We start from the raw sequence: 15,148 nt of genomic DNA, 5'->3' as shown, positions 1-15,148 counted from the left end.
GGCATAATAGTAAACTTAAATGAGCTAATTAATGCATAACGATACTACAGAACCATGAATAGAAAAGATGAAATTTCTGATGAAACTCACAAATCTATACAGGTGAAGGGATTTTACCAAGTTTCAGTGTAAATATTTCTTGTTTTCAGGACCACATATCAAAACAAGAGAAAAACAAAATGGAAAGTTTCCCTTTTTAGTTTTTAAATTTGGCCATGAAAAATAAACCACAAACAACTCATTATTGAACAAATATGGTCAGTATATATCCCCACAATAATAGGAAACAACTAGCTTTTCTTATTGCAGAAAAATATTTATGTCTACATATAGTCTTACCACAGTCATTATTAACTAATTAAGCTAATCACTAACTGCAGATTGCAAGACCAGAAACCACACACTTCACTTACAGATTCATTACAACATTGATGATGGGGGATAAGAACACTAATAATCCCTTATTCTCACAAGCTACTTGAAATCCAAATACTATCTTAATTAACTAAGCCTAATTAATCCATTATTAAAAGCTGCAGAAAATTAAGAAACTTTAATAATTACTTATCTCCAAAGAGATACCCGAGAGATGAGTCTCCTCCAGGCACTGACTTCACTTTTGTTGACGGACGATCCTGAAAAAATAAAAAAAGGGTTTACGAGTAATTAATTAAGTAGCTTAATTAAATAAAAATATTAATTAATTACTTACAGTAATGAAGTTGCCAGAATTCTGGCCTTCAGCTCGGTGATAATTGTTTGAAGTGACCTTATTGTGCTTATTCTTATCAGATGGATTGTCATGTCGAGGCTTTTCCTCCTGTTCTATGGTATCAATACCATACGGTGGTAGGTTAATAATCCGGGAAGGCGGTGCAGCGTTACTTGGTGGTTCATCTGAGCCGAAAAGGTAACCTAAGGAACTCTGCCCGCCACCGTAGCTTCCGCCTCTGCTCATTGCTTGTGCTGCCTTTATTATATATACCTAAAAATTAAGATCTGTTAATCTCTCTTTAAGTTCTAAAATATATAAAAGAAGAGAAAGAAAAGCAAGATGATTAGCCCTAATATAGAGTACTGGTATACTTTTGGATGGATGCTATAATGATGATGATAATAATGCATGTTATGATGTCATGATCAATCTTCCTTGTTAACTAATTCATATATAATACTTAGCCCCAACTACAACTGTAGAAAATGCTTCCTGTTTTTCATGTTACGTCTGCTATTTTTCTAGTTAATTACTTTGAATTAGGGTTTAAACTCGTTGTTATATGCATGTATGTTATCATATTAGGATGCAAGTGTATGTTAATCCATAGAAGTATCAATGAGAATAATGACGGCACAGTTTTTTGTCCTTTTCTTTTGAAATAAGAATTTTTAAAAATTATTTTTTTTTAATTTTTTTTTCCAGCATGATTAGGAATACACTCATTTTAATGAAAATTTTTATTTACATTCAGTTGGTTTATAAATGGAACTATGAACTCAATCTAAGCAAGTTAATCCACAATAAATATATATATATATATATAACAATGACTTGTATATTTAAATTGATAAGATACGTTTAAATTCGATCGACCATTTCTACGATATCAAGAGAAAATCAATTCTAGGGATTTTAAAGATTTATATTGGTAGCTAGTGTATTGCATGCAAGCAGTAATTTTAACCCTCTAGGTTAATATTTTGAAGGAACTAATTCTACCTTCTAAGGAAGTATGTATACAAATTCTTGTGGAAACACATTAAATAATAAATAATATAGAATTTTTTATAATTGGAACTAACATGAAACAGCTTGGCTGAAAGTGATTTTCCAACATGAATTCATACCCTCTTAAAACCAAGATTTTTCCATGTATGAAAGTAGCTATAAATACTTGTCAGTTCCCACAATAGAAAAAGAAATAAAGAAAATGACATGATGAAAATTTGTCCATCTCTATTTTCTTTTTATTATGAGGTTTATGATCTAATTGTAGCTTAATATTAAACTGTCAATCAAGTACAGTCTGGTTGATTTTCTTACTTATGTAAGGAGCCTGAGATATTGAATTTAAGTCCTCTCGACTATCACTTTGATGAGCTAAGAGGAGGGATATCCTGTTGTATAGCCGGTGGTATTATATATATATATATATATATATATATATATATATATATATATATATATACTCCAATAAGACAATAATGACTTGGTAACTGTTTGTTAGCAAAATAGAAGGGAATAAGTTGGTCAATTGTCAAATTCTGGTGGGCTCAATCTGCAATTAGAGCAATTGGCAACCATAATTTAGAGATGAGTGGTATGTGATTAGATCCAATTGACAGTTAGTGAATTTATTATAATTAACCTAAATTAGTTTTAAGTATTTAACATCAGATTAGCACAAGGGAATTCCTTAATAAATGGTTAACATGGTTTGGGACCCATTTGGCTGCAATATTGCTTAACATCTATCATACAAGAACTTCATTAGCTATTATGCAAATCAATCATAATATCTAATCAACCAAATTGAATTTAGTCTTAAACAAAAAGATGATGAAACCTCACTATAAAAAGTACACGAAAAATATTTCATGTGGGTGTTACTGTAATCTATGTTTTAAGTGTCATCTACTTAGAACAAATGATGTGTATGTGGCTTTGGCTAAACCAGTAAATTACTATTAAATTAGGGAGTAATTAAAGGAAATATGCTTAATTAGAAGGGTTAATTCCAAGTTAATTAGTGATTTTAACAGGGAAATTATAGTTTCAGTTGTCCTAATTGTGTTGCAATTGGTCCCATACTGACTTGTACTCCTCAAAATGAAAAGGTAACAAGAAAGAACTAAACAAAGCTCAATTCAGACATGAGCTTAGCTCGGTTGGAAGGGAACCTGTTGGCCTAAGGGATCCTTTTGCTTATGTCTCTTGGTCAAGAAATGGTAGCTCTAACATACGGTTCAATTCAAGCCAACTTCAAACCACCTGCGTTTCCGCGTGCCCGATTTCCTATATAAAATGCAATTTTTGATATAAAATTATATTTTAAATATCATTTTTCTGTAATATTGATGCAATTTCACATTTTTTTCATATCTATTTTCGTGCAATAAAGTAAGAACCTGATTACAGTAAACGGTATTAATATTATAATTTAAATTCATTTAATATAGTACATGCAAAAGGCAAATGTAAATCATAATTTTAAAAGAATAAAATTAACTTAAATCGGCCGGTTAGTAATCTTAGCTATAAATCAAATTAAATGAATTAGAAAACTTTAAAAATTATTTTCACTTTATTACTATTTTTTCTTATGTGAATGAACATAAATATCATCGTTTGATTTGATCTATTGAAACATATTTTTCTAATCTATATTAGTTTGATTCGTAAATAAATTTATAGTTGGAATCATGATAAGTTTAATTAAAAAAATAAAACGGAAAAGGTATTTATAAAAATGTGTGGTACGAGTGTCCTTATATCAGTGAGAGGTGGAAGAAACATTATAATGATGTCTAATGTGTATGGCCCTATAAAGATACGTCTGTGATTTAGAAGTGGGTCTTTACAAACATATATTCATAGCCCTTAATTACTCCACCTAAAAAGTCACCTTATTTTGTATATTTTCATCTCAGCCATGAATTCAAACCTTCAAATCAAATTTCAATCATTAGCTTATTTTCACCCTTCCCTAAAAAATCAACTCACAATACCTTAGACAAGAACCCAATTAGATTGAAATTCAAATCGTTTGAATTGACAATTTTCTTTCTTTATTTTCTTTTACAATTATTTTTATCTTGGATTGAAAAATAGTGTTTAAATAAAATTCTCGTAATTTTAACTGCTTCAAGTTTTAAATTTCTTATCTTATAAGTAAAATTCACTTGAAAATATAATATACTTTCGCTGATTTAACTCATCGATCGGTGTATATATATATATATATAATAATAATAATCTATGCTTAATAATAATAATATATGACATTAACTTGTTGATTTATCATTATTTAGTGTTGCATGCAAGTGATAAAAATATTTTATAATTTAAATATAGTTCTAAGAAATTGCATGTTATGAATTTCTAATAAATTTGGTGAAATGATAAGGTGGGATTTTTTATATCCAAATTCAATATCCTAAACAGCTCATTAATGGATGTGAATCACATAAAGCTAATTTAGATAATGGAGTTGGTACAAAAAAGAAAAATAAACATGAAAAGCAAATATCTATTTAATTATTAATTAATTTGCAAAAAAAATGTATCCCAAAAGGGAAAAGATTTAAAGTCATGTCGAGAATAAGACAACACCTATAAAAAGTGATTAGACTGCTTCTGATTATGACATTAACAGATGAGCTTAATTTCGGGTGTATGTATCACTTAATTAAGTGAAAGAAAAATGAAAAAAAGAAAAAAGAAAAAAGAAAAAAGAAAAAAGCAGGAGGAGACCAATACCAAACAGGCAACTACAACCCCATGTTGGGTATTGAATCTTTGCAAATGTTCCTAATCCAAGAATAAAAGAAAAATAAAAATTATTAATCTTATGCCTGGAGTATAGATCCAGCTATACTTCAAATTAATTATAAATAATTTTTTAGTTCAAATAAGAATATTTTTAATTATATGCGGAAAAAGAAAAAAGATAAAGCAATAACATTTAGAAAAAGAATTTTGATTGGCTTATTTATGAAACCATGCATACATTATTTATAAAAAAGAAATTTCCTTACTCCCATTGAATAACATTAGTCGAATAAGGCATTATTATTATTATTATATTTTCTTATTGATAATATTCACCAACTAATTATTAAAGTGGGTTTTAGATTGGAACGTATGTTCTTGACCATTCACTTATTAGTATTTTAATTTAATTTAATTTCTCCATCATAATTGTGGAATGTCATATTCCAAGATGTGTTCTTATTAATTGTTTTCTTTTGAGTTTTGCTCCTTTAGTCTCTCTTTTTTAATACCATAAGAGGTATAAAAAAAAAAAAAAAGAAAAGTGAATTTTATGTTTGTCACTTCTTCACTTAGAGAGAGGAGCCAAAACTTTTAAACATCAATATATTATATATGGACATATATTGAAGTTTCCAACTTTTTCAACTTCTTTTAATATATTTTTTAATTATATATTAAACTTAAAGTTAAATTGATATAGTTATTATTTTTTATTTAAATAAAATGCCGTATTCTCAAAAATAATTATATAAGTAGAGATTAATAGCACTATTTTAAATCGCTCGAAAATAAAAAGAAAACATGAAAATTATCCGAATCAATTTATATATTTAAAGTCGTAATATGACTTTTTTTTTTTTAAAAAAAAAGGAAAGTCATAATATAACTTTGTATACTTAAATTTTATAGTATACAATTTTAAAGTTCTTTTTTATGTTATAGATTTTTATGTTTTAACACTCATAAAGGCTAAGTTGCGGGTTTATGATCTTTATGGTTTGGCATTGAATAGCTTATAGTTCCTTGTGGCCCTTAAACATGGCCTAAATTTTAAAATTCCCATCTATATACATTAGCTTTTAGTTATTGGATTGGTCAGGGTTTCTTCTTCTATTTCACACCTTTTGTGAGTATGGATTAATTTCATTTCTCGGAGATTAAAGAAATCATATTTTTTATTTGTTGAGAGATTTAATGAGTTGAAATAATATTATGGACTACATAAAATTGATAGCTCTCCTCTTGGTTTACTAAATTGGTGAAAACACTCATAGTCAAGAGGACTCAGACTCGAAACCTTCCACTCCTCACGTAAATGAGAACACGAATTAAGCTCACAATCCCTCTTTGCTTGCTAGTTTTATTCTCTAACTTATCGGTGAATGAATATTTCAATATAAAAACTTTGACATTAAAACCAATTTGCAGAGGAACTACAAAACAAAAATCAGACTACCAGTCCAAAAAGGCCCCAAACTCTGGGCTCCTAATTAGTCTATCATAAAGATTACTAGCCCATGAAGTTTACTGTTTAGTCCATACCATATTGAGGCCACAGAACACAAGCCCAAATAAGCTGAACTGAACTGGCAGACTCCTCAGGACCCTAAAGCCATCACATAGATAATATAAGCACAGACTCAGGGGTATAAATGAGGTAAGCGGGCTCGTGAAATATTCGAGTTCGGCTCGAATCAAGTCCGAGCTCGAATCTAATAATATTCAGCTTGAAAATGCGTGGAGTCTTGTCGAACTTATATATATATATATTACACTTACTCGATTTAAGCCCAAATTTAGAATTTTTCGAGTTGAACTCGAGCCTCTAATCGAGCTCAAGCCTAAAATTTTCAAACTTATTAATTTTAGAGCGGAGTTTTCTCGTATACTCGTGTAGTTACAATTGATTTCACTAACTTCTATTTGGATGCCCATAGAGCCTAAATGACAAAGTGGGGTTGTTACTATGTTTAACAATTCCTGACAAATTGTTAAGTTCAATGTTTGTACCTAAAATTTGGTTACCTATTAGTGTTTAGTCTTAGTCTTATCCTGAAGGATATGTTCTTCCTTGTGCACTTGGTAGTGGTTTCTCATTCCAATGCTTTATGGTTGGATTTGAAATGAAATGAAATAGGAAACTAAATACCAACACAAGTAGAAATATGTATTTTTATTCGTATATTTAATACGCAGTAAATGATAAAAGTTTCGATTCAATTTTTTTTATTTGGCTATAGTACCAATCAACCAAAAAATGAAAAAATGAATAGACACTAAAAGGATCAAAAGCTTAAAATAAAAATAACAAATTTGATATTTTGCGAAAAATATAAAGAAATATTCGGTCTTTTGAACTGAAAAAAAGAAAAGCCTACTTGTTTATTTTAGCCTCCTAATTAAGGCATCAACTTCAACTCGAAGAGAATTTTGGTTCTTGATTGTAAAGCCATGACAACACCTTGCAAAGGCTCAAAATCTAAAGGTTCTCAACCATTTTTGTAGCTTTTAAATATTTCTTTTGCTTAATTGTAGCACTATATAACAAGTTTTCTCGTGATAGATTAACTAATTTTAAAACTGATCCGCTGCGAGAAGTATTTAGAAATACTTAGACACTATAATACAAAGGGACAAAAAAATAATACCACGTGGGGCTTTTAAATTATTATTTATTAATATTGGAATAGAGCGGAGTAACTTCATTCTTACACGAAATCCACCCTTACATCTTGGAGTTGGATTTGATTGGACCCCATGGGTGTCCAGAAACAGAAGGGAACTTCAGTAATTAAACAGCGTGATCAAGAAAAAAACAGAGATCCTCCTATATTTCTTTCTTCGTAGCAGTACAAAGCAAAATAGAATCTCATTCAAGCTTCGAAAACCCTAACTTTCGAAGCTAAAACATTTCTATCCCTCATAAAATTCTTGTTTATTTATTTACTTTATTCACATAAAGATTCTTCTACTTGTCATATATCTAAAAATCTTCGAATCTCTTTTTTTGCTTTTTAAGCAAAGATTTACATGGCAACTGCAGTATCTGTAACTTCAAGCTCTTCACAGCATCGTTTTGGACAAGCTTCTTTCTCAATTCCAAAAGCCAATATCTCCATAACTACACCGATCATTAGCTTTCGTAGAAAGGGATTTGTTTCGAGTAAAAAACAGAGGTTCAAGACATGCTCAGTGATGAAGAAGAAAACAGAGGATGCTGTTGTTGAAGTTATTATCGACGAAGATGATAAAGCACAAACCTTTGATGATGACATCAAGAAAAATCGACCGTTGATTTCACGTGTAGAAGAGAAACTTGCAAGAAAGAAATCGGAGAGGTATACGTATCTTGTAGCTGCTATCTTGTCAAGTATTGGCATCACTTCAATGGCTGCCATGGCTGTTTATTATAGATTTTCATGGCAAATGGAGGTACTTAATTTTCATTTCTTTGTACTGCCAAGTCAGTTATTTACCGTTTTCTTTCTCTACAGTACTAGTTTACCAAAATATTTTAATTATGTTGTTTCTGATTATAAAATAAAAATGGCTACAAAACCTGATATGCTTTTAAGCTAAATTAATTATAATTCCCAAAATACTTTTTCCCTCTAATTTATTTGCTCTTGATGAAATAATTAAAGTGATGGTAATTATTGATAATTTTAAAACAGATATACTATAGTAAAAAATGTATATTATTTTTTTTCTACAGGGTGGAGAAATTCCTGGCTTGGAAATGTTTGGTACTTTCGCACTTTCTGTGGGGGCTGCAGTAAGTTCAATTTTTTGAACAATTTGTCTTAATTATGCCTGATTAAAATGATTAATTATGTGTTAATTTTATGTTTAAGACCATTCTGGGATTGCTTTTATTACAGGTGGGTATGGAGTTTTGGGCAAGGTGGGCCCACAGAGCGTTATGGCATGCTTCGTTATGGCATATGCACGAGGTTTTGTTATATTGTTAATTAATTAATTAGTACATGTTAATTTTATAATTCAGTGAATTTAAATGCTATTTCAGATTGTACAATATATTTATTTATTTATTTTTAGTAAATATTTTGGCAGTCTCACCATAGAGCAAGGGACGGTCCATTTGAGGTGAATGATGTATTTGCAATAATAAATGCAGTTCCAGCAATCGCTTTGCTGTCTTGTGGTTTTTTCAACAAAGGTCTAATTCCTGGACTCTGTTTCGGTGCTGTGAGTTTCCCTCTCCCTCTTTTTTTTTTTTTTTTATTTACTAGTATAAAAATAAACTAAAATAAAAAATATATCCAGTTCCATAAATGTTGGTGCGGCGCATCACTAAAATGTTAGTGTCTTTTTATTAATAAAAAGACAAAATAATAAATTGCGAAATTTTTTAAATTGTGATTAATTAATCCAAAATAGCCAGCTTTATTACTAATAAATTTGGCACACAGGGGCTTGGAATTACAATATTTGGGATGGCTTACATGTTTGTACACGATGGCCTCGTCCACTGTCGATTCCCGGTGGGGCCTATTGCCAACGTCCCCTTCTTGCGAAGAGTTGCTGCTGCTCATCAGGTAACATTTTTCATTTTTCACCTTAAAAAATTTACTGCGTTTATTTACGCGTATGTTTTCTTTCTTCTGGTTTTAACAGCTCCATCACTCCGATAAATTTGATGGGGTTCCTTATGGATTATTTTTGGGACCCAAGGTGAGGATTATTTCTTTTCTTTTCCTGTATTAATAATTCTTTTTATGAAAAAAGAATATTAAATTATTGATTTTCATCTATACTGGTGTTGGTGCAGGAATTAGAAAGGAAAGAAGGTGGTATTGAAGAGTTGCATAGAGAGATAAAAAGAAGGATAAAGCAAAATAGAGGGAATTAATATATTTTTCGATTCTTTTGTAATCGTATTTAATTATTTCTTTAAAAATAAAGAAAACTTTGTGAAAGTATTTATCGTATTTAACATTGAAAAAAATATCGTTTATTATGCTTTAAAATACTCAAAATGATTTATATTTCATAACAAAATAATCACATAAAAATAACTTATATTTTGAAACTTAACGAATATAAAGTACACTAAAAAGTTAAATTGTAACTACTTTAACAAACCTAAAAATGATCCAAATGCCTAATTACAGCCTATTAATGTACTTTGTAGGTTGTAATTAGGTATTTAAGTTGTAACTACTCTAGCAATAGCTACTTAAATGCTCAAATTACCAAAATAAAGATCCAAAGGAATAAAATTACAAGCAATAGAATTCAACCAGCAAATGTATGAGATCACCTTCAAACTGTACGCAAAAAATTTTTCCACATTTCAAACTTTATATTATACGCAAATAAATTCTTAATCCTTAATATCTATTGTGACCCTAATATTATGAATTTTGATAATCTTACACACTCATCTATACTAGCAACAGCAATTCGTTGATATTGTTGGTTTTTATATGCAAATTATTAATTTGATGTGTGATTACTATAAGCTTTAAAATAATAATTTTTTTAATTTTTAACTATTAAATAAGTGTTTAATCAATTTGAATTATTTATTAAGTGCAATTTTATAAATTAAAATGTTCAATGAATTAAAATAAAAATTTAAAATGCCATAATATATATATATATTATAAAGTATAATGAGGAATTTGTGCATTTAGCCGAATTCTAAGATTTGAAGAAATTTTGAATTGATGTAAGAGAAGACGTGCAAGCAAGTGATTGCCGAACTATCCAAGTTGTGAATCTTGCACATCAACCAATATTGGGACCTGCTTTAGCTTTCCACCTTACTCTTATTACTCTTTCCGGTCTTAACGAAATTAGGCCCAACAATTGTATTCATGCGGGCCACAATAAAACCCAATTATTCCAAGAGATCTTTTGAATTACCAATGGGCCGCGAAAATTAGCCCAGATCGTACCGGGCCCAACCCAATTCCAAAATGATTAAATCTAATCGGTGATCTCATCGGTCGCACCGAGAAGCCCCTAGAACAAAAACCGAATTTTCTCGATTGTTCTCTCCTGATTATTGGGATCACCCAGAGGCAGTTGTAGTCTGTTTCATGTTGTTGCTGCTGAGAAAAAACACGCGCAAGCCATTGCTGGTATGTTAAGAGCTATTCATTGTTGGCTTTTCTTTAGCAAATGTTCAAGCTTTCAATTCAAATTACAGTCTAATCTTGAACAAATGAATCGATTTGGTATTAGTTTTTAAAGTCAACTATGATCTATTATAGAGGTTCAGTAGCAAAATGATCCTTTTGTCTAATAGCACTCAATTCTAGGGTTGAGTTGCTTCTGGTATTGTTTTTGCAGCCTACTTGCTTTCAATTTTTAGTTTTGCCTGTTTAAGCTGTGAATTTTATGAGCTATATTTCAAAACTATGCCATTTACATGTCTCTCGGATTTTTCAGGTTTACCACTGAGCAAATATTAATAGTATATTTCAAAACTTTGCTTAAATGCGTGGAATAGCTGCATTATTACCTGTGAAATACAAATTGAAACAAGTCTTCCCTGCTTCGGGATCATGGGGTAATATGTTATATCATATCCCATCTTTTTGTTATTGTTCTAATTATATAAATTCAAGAACTTGCAACTTCTAACAGTGAATCCTCTTAAAACTAGGCACCGTGGCTACTTCAACTCCGAAGAAACAAGAAAATCATGATTTTGCTGAAGAAAGACGACTTTTCGGTGAGAAGGCAGATCCAATTGTTGCCTTTAGTAGACCTCCGCCACTCCCACCTGTTTTTGGACCGCTGGTTGCTCTCTCACTGTTCCAAATGTTGCCGAACCATGATGATGGTGACGATAACTGACTGATGATGCAAAGCTATAGATTTTATGTACATAAGAACCTTAGTAAGTGTTCTCTTACTGAAAGTATTTCTTATGAATGTGGAGTAGGATGTTTAGTGCCAAGGCAAATAATCGAGCCACGAAATTCCAAATCCTGATGTACCCTGATAGAAGTGGATTGATAATAGGTGCATAAAGTCTAGAGTAAATCTTCATAAAGAATTGCACTATGACATGAGGACTCTTTAGGAACCCTGCAAAAAAGTAAGTATTGCAAGTAATATGGTTATCTTGCTGTGTTGTTTTGTACTAGTTGCTATTTGTTGAAGTGTTAATGAATGTTAACTTACAATCTGCAAACTTTGGGAAATCATCGAACATTCCAGTCACATTTTTTAACAGAACCTGAAGGAAAACAAATATTAAAGTCAGTTATTGAGTTGGGACAAGAATTGTTATATTCTTATGTAAAACAATTGTACTTACCAGCACCATGCCTCCTGGTTTTATAGGTGATTCGACCACAACCCGAGCTTTCCTGCAACAAAGTACTAATTAATGATAAGGTTTTGTTTCCTAACAAAATTGGATTTTAAATTTCAAACATTTTATTTTTATTAATTTGGTAGGTACTTGATAACTAGTCTGTCCCCTTCTTGTGAGCATTCGTAAAAGCTGCATCCCCTGGTGAAAGGTATCTGTCTCGTTTTCCATTCTGCCATAGCAGAAACATTCATCATTTTATTAATTAAAAGAAATGCATAATGATGCAAGACGATGACAGATGATAATACCCATGTGCCAATTTACTCCTGCTGTAAATTCATCATCTTCACAAACATGTTCAATGTTGAACTTCACATTATGGCCCATGCCTGTAGTAAGCAGTTGATAGAAATGCATAATTTCCTGTAGCAATTCATTGTGGTTTGTTAGAGTTTCTTGCAGAAAGTAAGAAATGCATGTTTTGTAATTTGGTGGGAAAGATAAAGAGACAACCTTTTTCCCTTGTAGTGGAGAAACGAAGGAACAGTCTTCAAAGCAACAGTCATCTGAAATATACTCATCTAGTTCCTTCAATTTTTTTTCATTAATACACGCAAAGAACTGCTTGATCAGACTTGCTGCAGATAGCTGATTTAATGTAATATCTTCACTATCTGAAGCTGATGGCACGGGAAATTTGCACCTTCGAGTCTGCCTTCTGAAGCCGATTTGATACTGCTGTATCTTTGTGTTTTTCTGAGATGATCGTTTAAATGGCATGTAGCCTGGCTTGATGCTAGATGCTATTTTGGAGCAGATGGTCTGCTGTGGGATTTGACATGAAAAAATGACAGTAGAAGCCATTTCCTGCAAACAGAAGAAGATGGGGAAGTGGACAGCGAGCTTAGGAAATGTAATGTAACGAGGAGGGGTAATAAGATTGAATCAAAATATGAAAGAACTGAGCAAGGAATAAAGTAATCATTGTTTGAGACTTGGCTGGAAATCAAAGAATCACTGCATGGTTTGAAATAACAAGGAATCCGTTCGCCTGTAAGGTGTGCAAGGAATCTCATTTCAAGACTAATGGTCAATAAAAGTTAATTAACCAATAAAAAATTCGGCCCATTATAATTAAACCCAAACCCAACTCAATATCTAGTATGATGAACAGACCCACCGTCGACTCTTTTAGGTAACGCCTGGAAGCATGAACGATAAGAGTTTGATCATTATACAAAATAAACTGACACGTCATCTAAACAAGAGGTCTAATTAATGACACGTGTCGTAAGATTTCAGGAGGTCGTTCAGCGACCAAACGGCTATTTAATACAATGGGTCGTTTAAATTTTGCCGTCAAACAATTTTCTTCCATCTCTCGCAAATTTTAAACCCGCAAATTAAAAATCCTGCGCTCAACTTTAAACGGTAAATTTGCTATGGGATTGAATACCATAATTAACTAATATAGCAAGCATAGTGAGTCAAATTAGGAACTTGCATAGCAGATTAGCACTAACATGTGTTATTATTCTGAGCTAAGCTTAGGGTTTGTACAGGGACAGAGATAGGCTTTATAGCGAGGATTGGGGGTTAGGAGACATGCCAGCTAATTCCCTTTTTTTTTTTTTTCCTATTATGATTCTATTCCTGTTATGGTAGACTTTTGAATTTTGGTGTCTCCATAATTAATCCAATGTGCTATACAATTCAGAATATTATGTGCATCATTGACTATCGAGCCATGCCGGTCGTTCTGCTGCCGTACAACTCTCTCTCACACTCTTTTGAATCTTTCTTTTAATTTTAATTATGGTTTCTGTGTTTAATGGCAGCCAGCAGACAGATTCAGAGCATGCCCATTATTCAATCATACATTTGCTGGGAATTAGCTTAGCTGCCTAGCCCTTGCATTCTTATATATTGAAGATTGTCAAATGGCAACACTACGTGGGCAGGAAAATTACTAACAGTTGGCTTAGTGTCTTTAAAGAAATCCTAGTGTTTTTATAATAATAATGTCCAAATTGATATGGCAGCACATGGTATAGAGAAAGAGCGTAGAGGGAGATTTTGTTTCAAAACCCAACAAAAGCATACAGTTTAAAACATTCAATTTACCTCATTTATTACCGCTTGAAAATGAACAAATAGGTGGGTTAAGTTTAAGAAAAAAATAATAATGGTAATGCAAATCTTAGTTTCAACAGAGACATGGAAATGCAGACAATAAGAGAACATTTACCTTGATCAGTTTCAATCCCAAGTTAAAAAAAGATTTTGAATTGGAATTTTTTATATATGGCACTGGCAGAGTAGTAGTAATACTTGTATTTCCCAAGACAAGAAGATATGGGATGTGAGCATGTGATCCAATATCAACTGGACAATAGAAAGATACAATATAGATTGCAGAAGCAGACGGCCTAACCTGTTGGCGGCAATATGACAATTTGACAGTACCGAGGTCTCCCTGAAAACATGGAAAAATATAAATAAACTTAAACCTGCTTCCTTGGACCTGCCAAATTTGCATTTAAAGTTTTAAACTAAACAAATTCATCAGTCCAAGACAACAGAAATGAACCACCAAATCTTCACCTCCTGTTGAATTTCATAATCCTTCTCATCAACTTTGCACTAAAATAATTCTATAAACCAATGCAAGATTCAGAAGATAACTATTGAAGCCGCACGTGTGCATGGTCAGATAGAATCATAATTATTAATATGTATGTTAAACTATGGATCATTTATGTGTTTATTTATTCAGTCAATCACTCACCAAATCATGCTATGAATTCAACTTGTCTCAAGTTTAGCTAAAAAGAATCTTATACAGCCAAATAAACTAGCTGGCATGCCTCCCCAACTCCTTAACTCTAACAAAAGTTTTTAATTCGCAATTTCACATCACCAGATTAATCATTCCCAGCCCCTGGTATCATACTGAGGTATTGCTTCACTATATATACTCCAATCACAGCAATGCAATTGCATATATCCACAATTATCGAAACAGAAGGTCCTTTGAAGAAAAAAGTTGAGCAAACCTTGATTGGCATCATGAACAGCAAGGTCAGAGACATTCCAACTCCTGCATTTAGCAAAAATTTCACAAGCACACGGCCACTTCCAAAGCGAGGGCAGATCAAGTCAAAGATAGCAGCAAATGCTTTTCACTCCATTGTTTCTGTTCTATCTAGGGCCTCTTCACATCACCACCACTCTATCAGGAAGAACTACCTGAGAGAGGGATCATAATGATAAAAATTATTGATGTAGTAATGGACAGTGTATGATCCTAATTCCTAAACATAATGTATTTAGTGTTTTGTCTTCATCTTTTCCCCCCT

The 15,148-nt window shown here is 31.7% G+C and overlaps 4 protein-coding genes across 11 annotated transcripts; 2 read left to right on the top strand and 2 right to left on the bottom strand.

The window, feature by feature from the left end:
• Nucleotides 1-277: 277 nt before the first annotated feature.
• On the bottom strand, nucleotides 278-1,073 carry SP1L5 (SPIRAL1-like5). Its single transcript, XM_012231444.4, has 2 exons — nucleotides 713-1,073; nucleotides 278-635 (listed from the first exon to the last, which is right to left on the bottom strand). The coding sequence occupies exons 1-2, from the start codon at nucleotides 956-958 to the stop codon at nucleotides 561-563; spliced, it is 321 nt and encodes a 106-aa protein (XP_012086834.1). The 5' UTR covers nucleotides 959-1,073; the 3' UTR covers nucleotides 278-560.
• Nucleotides 1,074-7,216: 6,143 nt separating this feature from the next.
• On the top strand, nucleotides 7,217-9,470 carry LOC105645763 (beta-carotene 3-hydroxylase, chloroplastic). The gene is made up of 7 exons (XM_012231446.4): nucleotides 7,217-7,924; nucleotides 8,208-8,267; nucleotides 8,374-8,445; nucleotides 8,567-8,701; nucleotides 8,926-9,051; nucleotides 9,131-9,187; nucleotides 9,285-9,470. Exons 1-7 carry the CDS (start codon nucleotides 7,523-7,525, stop codon nucleotides 9,363-9,365), a joined length of 933 nt encoding a protein of 310 aa, XP_012086836.1. The 5' UTR covers nucleotides 7,217-7,522; the 3' UTR covers nucleotides 9,366-9,470.
• Nucleotides 9,471-10,467: 997 nt separating this feature from the next.
• On the top strand, nucleotides 10,468-12,783 carry LOC105645765 (uncharacterized). 7 transcript variants are annotated; one of them, XR_016320482.1, is made up of 5 exons: nucleotides 10,913-11,033; nucleotides 11,130-11,567; nucleotides 11,816-11,851; nucleotides 11,933-11,997; nucleotides 12,470-12,783. XR_016320482.1 is itself a non-coding variant. In XM_089720312.1 (3 exons), the coding sequence occupies exons 2-3, from the start codon at nucleotides 10,961-10,963 to the stop codon at nucleotides 11,321-11,323; spliced, it is 267 nt and encodes an 88-aa protein (XP_089576438.1). In that variant the 5' UTR covers nucleotides 10,468-10,602; nucleotides 10,913-10,960; the 3' UTR covers nucleotides 11,324-11,663. The 7 variants fall into 7 exon arrangements, 1 of the variants encoding a protein (XP_089576438.1); XR_005178481.2 differs by having other exon boundaries at nucleotides 12,318-12,783; XR_016320479.1 differs by having other exon boundaries at nucleotides 11,933-12,783.
• On the bottom strand, nucleotides 10,952-14,986 carry LOC105645764 (Nuclear transport factor 2 (NTF2) family protein). 2 transcript variants are annotated; one of them, XM_089720311.1, is made up of 8 exons: nucleotides 14,846-14,986; nucleotides 14,224-14,265; nucleotides 12,303-12,656; nucleotides 12,098-12,212; nucleotides 11,937-12,018; nucleotides 11,790-11,841; nucleotides 11,654-11,708; nucleotides 10,952-11,557 (listed from the first exon to the last, which is right to left on the bottom strand). In XM_089720311.1, exons 1-8 carry the CDS (start codon nucleotides 14,879-14,881, stop codon nucleotides 11,379-11,381), a joined length of 915 nt encoding a protein of 304 aa, XP_089576437.1. In that variant the 5' UTR covers nucleotides 14,882-14,986; the 3' UTR covers nucleotides 10,952-11,378. The 2 variants fall into 2 exon arrangements, with proteins under 2 accessions (XP_089576437.1, XP_089576436.1); XM_089720310.1 differs by lacking the exons at nucleotides 14,224-14,265; nucleotides 14,846-14,986 and having other exon boundaries at nucleotides 12,098-12,653.
• Nucleotides 14,987-15,148: the final 162 nt, after the last annotated feature.

The sequence above is a fragment of the Jatropha curcas genome, chromosome 4 (genome assembly GCF_041381405.1).
Source record: "Jatropha curcas cultivar XTBG-Jc1 chromosome 4, XTBG_Jcur_1.0, whole genome shotgun sequence".
NCBI classification, from domain to species: Eukaryota; Viridiplantae; Streptophyta; class Magnoliopsida; order Malpighiales; family Euphorbiaceae; genus Jatropha; species Jatropha curcas.
Note: the sequence above shows the minus strand (reverse complement) of the source record. Positions and strands in the feature narration are given on the sequence as shown.